Source organism: Manacus vitellinus, unplaced genomic scaffold (assembly GCF_001715985.3).
Source record: "Manacus vitellinus isolate BGI_N305 unplaced genomic scaffold, ASM171598v3 scaffold_14_pilon, whole genome shotgun sequence".
Lineage (NCBI taxonomy): Eukaryota > Metazoa > Chordata > Aves > Passeriformes > Pipridae > Manacus > Manacus vitellinus.
The window spans coordinates 14,675,506-14,684,377 of record NW_021939063.1 but is presented as its reverse complement, the minus strand read 5'-3'; the positions used below and the strand labels follow the sequence as shown (position 1 = coordinate 14,684,377).

Genomic DNA, 8,872 nt, shown 5'->3' with positions numbered 1-8,872 from the left:
CCCCCCGCCCGCTGCCACCCCCCGCCTCAAGCTGACCTTTCCCGGTGAGCGTGGGACACGGGCAGGGTGGGGGGACGTGGGGTCAGGTGCAGGGGCACCGGTTCCGTGTCAGCAGCACCCAGCATCATCCCGAGGAACGGGAGCATCTGGGGGGGCAGAGTGGTGGGAGGGGTGTGAAACACCAGCACGGATGCCTTCCCGGCACTACTGCCGCTCTCCCCGCGGGCTACCACGTGTTGGTATTGGCTGCCACATTCCTTGCCTGATGCCAGCTCCTCCAGGGCCACCTGCATGCCCTTGGGGCCATGCCTGCACTTGGGACCTCACTCCCGACCCCCCAGGACTTGGCAGCTCAGGTGCCCCTACCCCTACATGTACTGTGGTGGCACTTCCTAGCCACAGCTGTGCCATGCCTGGTGAGAAGGCCGTGCCGGCAGTAGAGCTGGTGCAGTGTCCTGACTGGCCACTCCGTGGGCTCCGGCACGGCGCAGGGGGCTTTGTCCAGCGGCGGGTCCCAGCAAGAGCTCTCCTCCCAGCCTGACAAAGGGCTGTTTGTTCCCGCCGTGGTGGGATTAGCTCCGCAGGGCAGGGAATGGCCCCTTCTCCCCCACTGCCTGCTGCCGGGTGGGTGGTGCAGGGATGGGTACTGGGAGCATGGGGATGGGTGTCAGGGGACACAGGGATGGGTGTTGGACTGGCGTGGGGATGGGTGCTGGACCAGCTCAGGCTTGGTGAAGCTGGTCAAGCCAGTGGGACAGGTTTGGGGGAGGGGATGGCCATGGCCTGACCCAGGTCACTCTGGAGCGTGTATCCAGGGCAGGGGAAGGTGCTGGGCAGTGGCGGGGCTGGGCTAATCAGTGCCGGTGGGTCCCGGCAGAGCTGCGGGCTCGCCATGGGCTGCGCCTCTTCTCGCTTGAGCGCTCGTGCTGCTATGAGGCCCTGCTGCTGGACGAGGAGCGTGGCCGCCTCTTCGCTGGTGCCCAAAACCACCTCCTCTCCCTGGCCCTGGATGACATCAACCAGCGGAATAGGAAGGTAACAGTGGGGGAGATGCTGGCGGGGCAGCCTGGGGGACACTGGGGGCTGTGAGCATCCCCTTTTCCACCTGCAGATCTACTGGCCGGCTCCAGTGGAGTGGAGGGAAGAATGCAACTGGGCTGGCAAGGACATCACCGTGAGTGCCGGGAGGTGTTATGGGGTGCCAGGGGCCTGCCTCAGCACCACCTCACCCCCTGTGCCCTCCATCCCCAGACTGAGTGCATGAACTTTGTGAAGATCCTGCATCCCTACAACCGGACCCACCTGTACGCCTGCGGCACCGGTGCCTTCCACCCCGTCTGTGCCTTTGTGGAGGCCGGCCAGCATGCAGAAGTGAGCCCCCCCCAGCACTGCCATGGGCCCTGGCTGCTGCCACCTGCCCACCTCCCATCCTTACCCCTCTCCAGGAGCCCATCTTCAAGTTAGACCCACGCCACACTGAGGACGGCAAGGGGAAGAGCCCGTACGACCCCCGGCACACAGCCGCCTCCGTCCTCGTGGGTAAGGGAGAGCCGAGCCCAGTGTTGGGTGCAGCACGGCAGGGGGGTGCCGAGGGGTCCCCCGTAACGCTTCCCTTGGTGCCTGCCAGGCGAGGAGCTCTACTCTGGGGTGGCCACCGATCTGATGGGCCGTGACTTTACCATCTTCCGCAGCCTGGGCCGGCGTCCCTCCATCCGCACAGAGCAGCATGACTCCCGCTGGCTCAACGGTCAGTGCTGGGGAGTGGGAGGGTGGCAGGGGGTCCACCGACACCCCAGCACGGTGTTGCTGCTCCCTGGAGGCATCAGGGCAATGACTTCTCCAGGCTCAGCTGTACCCTGTCCTCTCATGCCTTCAGAGGGTGATTTCAGGAGTCTCTGTGTCCCTTGCAGAGCCCTGATATCTGGTGGGGTCCCATCCTCACTCTGCCCAGCAGCTGGGCAGGGTTGGTTCTGCAGCCTCATGGGACCCCGACAGGTGTCCCAGGGTCCCTGGGGAGCAGAGATAGTGAAGGCATTGGAGGCATCACCCCTCTGTCCCCAGAGCCCAAGTTCGTGGCCGTTTTTTGGGTGCCAGAGAGTGAAGACCCCGACGACGACAAGATCTACTTCTTCTTCCGTGAGACAGCGGTTGAGCGGCAGCAGGGGCTGGGCAAGACCAGCTTTGCCCGTATCGGCCAGATCTGCCGGGTGAGGGCATCTGTGGGCGGGTGGGCTGGGGGCCGAGGAGCCCGGGGGTGCCACCTGCTGCTGCTGACACTGGTGCCCTCCTTTCCCTGGCAGAATGACATGGGTGGGCAGCGCAGCTTGGTGAACAAGTGGACGACCTTTCTGAAGGCTCGGCTTGTCTGTGCCGTGCCAGGACCCGATGGGGCAGACACTCACTTCAATGAGCTCCGTGAGTGCAAAGGGATGCGGCCCTTCAGGGTAGCTGTGGGCATTGCTGGCATATTGGGGCAGCACTGATGCCTTCCCTGCTTGCAGGGGACGTTTTCCTGCTGCAGACAAGGGACAAGCGGAACCCTCTTGTCTACGCCATCTTCTCCACATCCAGGTCAAGCCCCCTCCCCACCACTCTGCTCATACCCAGTGGTGCCCCCCTTGCCCCCTCACATCGTCCCCTCTCTCTCCCACCAGCTCTGTTTTCCAGGGCTCGGCTGTCTGTGTCTACACCATGGCCGACATCCGCCGGGCTTTCCTGGGCCCCTTTGCACACAAGGAAGGTCCCAACTACCAGTGGGTGTCGTACCAGGGGCGTGTGCCATACCCCCGCCCGGGCATGGTATGTGGTGTGGGGGTGTCCTGGCTGGTGCCAGCAGCGGGATGCCACTAGCTGGGGTGGGGTCATTGGGGTGCGAGACCCTGCTTAGCCATTGCTGTCTCCCCACAGTGCCCCAGCAAAACCTTCGGCACCTTCGGCTCCACCAAGGACTTCCCAGATGAGGTGATCCAGTTTGCTCGGCATCACCCACTGATGTACAACCCTGTGTTGCCCCACGGCCAGCGCCCCCTCTTCCTGCAAGCTGCAGTGCCCTACACCTTCACCCGCATCGCCGTGGACCGTGTCACCGCTGCTGATGGCCACTACGATGTCCTCTTCATTGGCACAGGTATGTGGTGACCCCAGAGCTGAGGCAGTGGGGGAGAGCAGGGGGATGCTGCTGGGACCCCGGGCTCACCCCTCCCTGCCCACAGATGTGGGCACGGTGCTGAAGGTGGTCTCAGTGCCCAAGGAGAGCTGGCACCACATGGAGCCACTGCTGCTGGAGGAGTTGCAGGTCTTCCAGGTGAGAGGCAGGCTCTGCATCCCCCCAGTCAGACCTTCCCCCAGCACTCCCTTGTGCTGCCCATGCTCTGGGTTGTGCCAGGGCAGTCCAGCTGCCAGGACATGGGAGCCAGGAGCCGGCAGCCCAAGTCTCCCACACACACCCTTAACTCCTGCCCGTGCTCTGCCCTCAGGATGCCTCCCCCATCACCAGCCTGCAGCTCTCCTCCAAGCGGGTAAGGGGGGACCCCAGAGTGTCCCCATGTCCCACTATGGCTCTGCCTAGCCCTGTGCCATGACATGGGGGTGCTCAGCTCTGCTCTCCCCCCAGCATCAGCTCTACGCTGGCTCCACCACAGCACTGGCCCAGCTGCCCCTGCACCGCTGCGGTGCCTATGGCAAAGCCTGTGCCGAGTGCTGCCTGGCCCGGGACCCATATTGCGCCTGGGATGGCACCACCTGCACCCGCTATGTGCCCAATACGAAGAGGTAGGTGACATGCCAGTGTGTTGTGCTAGGGCAGCCACTCTGCCCTGAGGCCAGAGTGAGGGGCACAGGTCACGCTGCCGCAGCCCCTGCTCCTGCACCACCTTCCCACAGGCGCTTCCGCCGGCAGGACGTCCGCAACGGTGACCCCAACGTGCTCTGCTCTGAAGGTGAGCTGGGACCCAGACAGAGGTTGGGGTCAACCCTGCTGTGGTGGGGGATTGACATCCAGGCCATGTCCCCCCAGACCCTCGGCGGGGCAGCGTGCCCCAGAAGCAGCTCTACGGCGTGGAGGGCAGCACCGCTTTCCTGGAGTGTGTCCCCAAATCCCTGCAAGCCCGCGTCCTCTGGACATACCAGCGCACCCTGGATGACCCCCAGCGAGAGGTAGGCTCTCCCTGGCCAGGTTCTACCGGCAGGGCTGTGCCAGGCTCTGCCACGCCGAGCTGACTGCCCATCCCCACGGGTGCTGCAGGTGCAGATGGACGAGCGGGTGGTGCGGACGGAGCGGGGTGTGCTGCTGCGCAGCGTGCAGCGCGCCGACGCCGGCCTCTACCTCTGCCACGCCACCGAGCACGGCTTCACCCAGCCCCTGCTGCGGCTCTCACTGGAGGTGATCAGTGCCTGGCAGGCTGCGGGCATGGCACCTGCTGGAGACTCCCAGCTCACCGCCGGGGCTCCCGGCCGCAAGGTCTGGTACCAGGACTTCCTCCAGCTGGTGGAGCGCCCACCACTGGGAGCCACAGACAAGGTCTGCCAGAGGCTCCGGAGCCGGGGAAGACCCCCACCTCCGCCCCGCACCCACGCCGGACCCCCTGGCCGCGGGCAGGGTGAGGAGCCACGCAAAGCCCGCCGCCGGCGCACCCATGAGGGGCCGCGGGCTGAGCGTGGTCCCCGCAGCGCATCCCCCTGGTGACCCGGGGGTCGGCCCCGGGCGCCAGGCTCTGCCTAAGAGCGGGGCCGCAGGTGGGGCACAGCCTCGACCGCCCTACCAGCAGCACTGCGTGGGCAGTGGCGGGGGGTTGAAGCTCCGGGGCCACAGGAGGGCAGCCGAGATGAGCAGCTCCCTGAGGGGCTGCCGATTGCCCTTGCCACTGGCTCCAGCACCGGTGGGGACCCAGCCGGCTGCCGGCATCGCAGAGTCATCAAAATATTTATTAACGACTGTTACGATGAATGTAAACCTGCAGGGCCAGACAGTGCCCCCCCAGCATCGCACTGCAGGGGGACAGCACAGCAGGTTCACCCTTGGGTCCCAAGGGGGCTGCACGCAGGAGTGGGACCATGGAGGGGCAGGACAGGCGCTGGTGGGACACAGGGGCCCAGCAGGAGGAGGGGGGTGTAAAGGGGAGATGTGGAGGTGCATAAAGGTGGCATCCACTGCCCTGGGTGCAGAGTAGTGGCACAGGGGACCTTGTACTAATTGAGCACAATAAAGCAGAGATTCAGCCCAGGGTCTCGCGTCTGCCCCAGAGCCCCAGGAAGCACTTGGGGCAGTCTGGTGCCCCACAGTGGGGACCCCTCAGCATTGAGCCAAGAGGCGAGGTGTTCAGCAGCTCCTGGAGGGCTGGGGTAGCCAAGACTTGCAGGAATATCGTCAAGTTTGATGGGGTCCTCCCAGGCTTCCAGGTCCCCATGCTTTCAGTTCCACTTTCATTTCTGGGAGATGAAAACCGAAGCCTCCCCAGTGCCAACAGGCAGCAATTAAGGCAGTGACCAAAGGTGACTTCAGAGTCTGGTGTCTGCAGTGGTATCAGGACCCCTGGTGGCACTGGCCACATCCCATTGCCTCTGGTGACACCATGCCACCAGCATGAGCCATGTCCCAGCACAGGCTGCACCTCAGCCCAGACACTTGAGCCCCCTGCATGGGCACAGGCAGGCACTGGTGCAGGCAGAGATGAGGCAGAGGATAGCACTAATTTTTTCTCCTGTGGTCCAGCTAACAGCAGGCTGGTACCCCTGACCCCACCAGGCACCCTGGATTTGGGCAGCACTGCTGCTCTGCACCCGTGTGTCCCTGTGCCATCCGAGCAGCTGGTGGCATTGAAGTTGCCCCTCATCCCAATGGGGATGGGTGACCCCAACCCCTTCACCACCCCATGTGACACTTGACACTGTCCCCAACCAAGCAAGCAGCTACCAAGGATCCACCAAGGCATTTATTTCTAGTGTGACGGGGTACACAGAGGCATGGGCTGGTGCTGAGGGCAATGCTCAGGAGGGTGAGCAGGCAGGGAACTGGGGATGCTGGGGGCTTGCACCCCCCCGGAGCCGCAGGGACATGTGGATGGTGGTCTTGGGCTGAACATTGTAATGTGCCAGTGTGTGCCGGTCCTCCATCTCCCTGGTGTTATAGATGAGGTACTGCTGGTCAGCAGAAGGCCCCTGCCGGCTCTGGATCTGCTCCTTCAGCTTCCGGACAGTGTCGGTGGGCAGCACCGTGTAGGTAATGCTGCGGTTCTTATCACCCTGCACGAAGACCTCCATCTCCTGGGGCTCGATCTGCAGCAGCACCAGCTTGGTGCTGTAGAAGATGCCATATTCAGCCAGGGTCTTGCTATCCTGTAGGTTGATGTTGTTCCTACCTGGCTCCTGCTGTGCCAAGTTCTGCCTGCAAAAGGGGATGCCCCACTTCTGCTGGATCTCCTCCTTCACCTTCCTAATGGTGTCAGAGGGGCTGATGGTCAAGCTCAGTCTGGTGCCTGACAGCTGCCTCACCTCAACGTTCACGCGCCGGGCCGGCTGCAGGGACAGGAGAGTGGGTTGGCAAAGCCACCAGGGGCAGGGATGGGGGGCCATGATGCCCACAGGCTCAGGCAGCCTTACCTGCACCTCCCAGGGCTGGATACCTGCAAGGCAGGGCAGTGAGCTGCAGCTGCTGGCAGCTGCCCGTGCCATCAGGCCCCAGTTCTTGCCTTGGCCCAGGATCCCCGTGGGGTCAGCAGGGTCCAGAATGACAGGGCTGCAAACACAAAGAGTGGGCACTGCTGTCAGCCCTGGGCAGTGCCATGGGGCCAGTGGCACAGGTGCCATAAGACACAGTCCTCACCGGTCACTGCTCAGCAGCCCCTTGACATGGTCACCAATCTTGCTGTCCTTGAGCGAGTAGTACTTCTCCCAGTAGATGCAGATGTCCTGGTACTGGCACAGCAGCTTCAGCACTGTAAGGAAGCCTTGAGCCATGACAAAGGAGTCGCAGGAGCCTGTGCCCTCCTCCCAGGCATAGATGGTCAGCAGCTCCAGGGCATACTTGGGGGGCAGGTCCGCTCTAGGGTTCTTTAGCTTCAGCTGGGGAGAAGACAGGGATGGGTGAGAGCTGGCTGGGGTGGGTGCCTAATGGGAGCTGGGAAAGCTGGGCAGCCCCTCACCTCCTTGTACCAGTACTTGACCAGTCGCAGGAGGTTCTTCGGCTTGGCAGGGAGACGCTTCACAAACTTCTTCTGCAGCTCAGTGAAGCAGGGGGAAAACTCCCCAGGGTGGCTGCAGGCATTCAGGAGCTCCACGTACACATCTGCCCTTGGCGGGGCGTCCTCCATTACCTGCCCTGTGGGGCGAGAAGGAGGGTGAGAGCCATCCCATCACTGACACCACTGCCTGGCCCCATGCCAGCCTACAGCACTTACCCAAGGCATCATAGGCAGGCAGAATGTCCACATCAATGGACTCTCCGTTCTCCTTGGAGGAGAGAGTGAGGCTGAGGGAGCGTGGTGCATTGTCAGGACCCTTGTAACGGGGTTCACTGATGCACAGGGTGAATTGCAAGTTCTTCCTGCAAAATAAGGCAATCAGCCTTATTTTGATCAAATCCAGCATATTCTTTCTCTTCTCCTTCTGCTCTTGGTAGCTGGATAAGCAGCTGAGGAAGAGCACCACATCAGCATCAGAGTTGTTCTTCAGGGCCGTGCCCTTGCCCGCTGAGCCACCCTGCAGAGAGATACCCTGCCTGCTCAGCACCGCTGCCCCTCAGCACTGGGATCACCTGCCACCACTCCTGGAACTGCCAAGGGAAACTGAGGCAGGGCAGGAGCTGGAGCAGCAGGACAGAGGGAAGGGCAACAGCAGAGGTGCCAGCTAGCCCCTGAGTAGGGCAGCACTCACCTTGACTGTCTTGTTGACATGGATTTCGGTCCCAAAGCAGTCCTCCTTCAGGAAGTCGCAGATCCTCCTCACTGTCTGCTTCACCTGCATGGAGAAAGCTGTGCTGGGCTCCAGGTTCTGCGCGATCCAGCCATCCAGGATTTTGGCAGACACTGTACTCAGTCCGCTCATGAATGACACCTGGCCCACACTCATGTTGCCAGGTGGGCTCACTCCTGTTGCTCTCTACTGACTTGCTGCCTCCTATGCCCACTCCTGCCTTCACTTATCTGCCTCCCACAGCCTGCTCGTATCTGCAGCAGCTTTTAAAGCTCCCCAGGCCACCGCCCCTATGCCGTCACCACTGGGAACTTAAGGTGGTCCCGGGTCCTGCCGACGGGGTCCCCCGGGTGTCCGAGTTGCCACCACCGCGGGGGCTCGGAGGGGGCCGGAGGGGCTGCGCATCACCCTGACATCCGATGGAAGTGGTGGTGGCAGTGCAGGTGGCTGCCTGAGGCTGGCTCTGGAACCCTGTAGGACCTCACAGCCCAGGTGCCTGCGGTGGCACAGGGTCTCCCCTGGGTGCCCAGCTGGACAGAGGTCCCACCATTGGGACCCGGTGCCAGCCCGTGCCTGCCTGCACCCATGCCAGGGGCTCAGGTGTCTGGGCTGGGGCACAGCCAGTGCCGGGACATGGCTCGTGCTGGCAGCACAGTGTCACCAGGAGTAATGGGACTTGGCCAGTGCAACCAGGGGCCTTGATATCACCAGGGGCAATGGAATGTGTCTGTCAGCAGCGTCAGCAGATGCCCTGGCATCATTGTAGGCAATGAGATGCAGACAGTGCCAGTGCCACCGGGGGTCCTGGAGTCACCCCAAGTAATGGGACATGGCCAATGCCGGCACCACTGGGGGCCCTGGTGTCACTTCTGACAATGAGACATGTCCAGGGACAGTGCCACCGAGGATCCTGGTGTCAACACCGACAGTGGCGCATGGCTGGTGCCAGCATCACCAGGAGTTC

General features: G+C 63.0%; 2 protein-coding genes across 2 annotated transcripts in view; one reads left to right on the top strand and one right to left on the bottom strand.

Annotated features, from left to right (window-relative positions):
• Positions 1 to 4,684, top strand: part of SEMA3B (semaphorin 3B) — an 8,753-nt gene extending 4,069 nt beyond the window's left edge. Inside the window, exons 2-17 of the mRNA XM_029958346.1 lie at positions 878 to 1,035; positions 1,112 to 1,174; positions 1,252 to 1,371; positions 1,446 to 1,539; positions 1,628 to 1,747; positions 2,062 to 2,207; positions 2,301 to 2,415; positions 2,502 to 2,571; positions 2,655 to 2,799; positions 2,908 to 3,127; positions 3,213 to 3,304; positions 3,477 to 3,518; positions 3,614 to 3,771; positions 3,883 to 3,938; positions 4,016 to 4,155; positions 4,244 to 4,684. Of these exons, the coding sequence (XP_029814206.1) occupies positions 878 to 1,035; positions 1,112 to 1,174; positions 1,252 to 1,371; positions 1,446 to 1,539; positions 1,628 to 1,747; positions 2,062 to 2,207; positions 2,301 to 2,415; positions 2,502 to 2,571; positions 2,655 to 2,799; positions 2,908 to 3,127; positions 3,213 to 3,304; positions 3,477 to 3,518; positions 3,614 to 3,771; positions 3,883 to 3,938; positions 4,016 to 4,155; positions 4,244 to 4,684 (2,180 nt within the window). The remainder of the gene's footprint in view (positions 1 to 877; positions 1,036 to 1,111; positions 1,175 to 1,251; positions 1,372 to 1,445; positions 1,540 to 1,627; positions 1,748 to 2,061; positions 2,208 to 2,300; positions 2,416 to 2,501; positions 2,572 to 2,654; positions 2,800 to 2,907; positions 3,128 to 3,212; positions 3,305 to 3,476; positions 3,519 to 3,613; positions 3,772 to 3,882; positions 3,939 to 4,015; positions 4,156 to 4,243) is intronic.
• Positions 4,685 to 5,948: 1,264 nt separating this feature from the next.
• Positions 5,949 to 8,202, bottom strand: LOC103755321 (2'-5'-oligoadenylate synthase 1). Its single transcript, XM_008921248.3, has 6 exons — positions 7,870 to 8,202; positions 7,395 to 7,695; positions 7,140 to 7,315; positions 6,821 to 7,059; positions 6,598 to 6,733; positions 5,949 to 6,513 (listed from the first exon to the last, which is right to left on the bottom strand). The coding sequence occupies exons 1-6, from the start codon at positions 8,062 to 8,064 to the stop codon at positions 5,986 to 5,988; spliced, it is 1,575 nt and encodes a 524-aa protein (XP_008919496.3). The 5' UTR covers positions 8,065 to 8,202; the 3' UTR covers positions 5,949 to 5,985.
• Between the last annotated feature and the right edge of the window lie 670 nt (positions 8,203 to 8,872).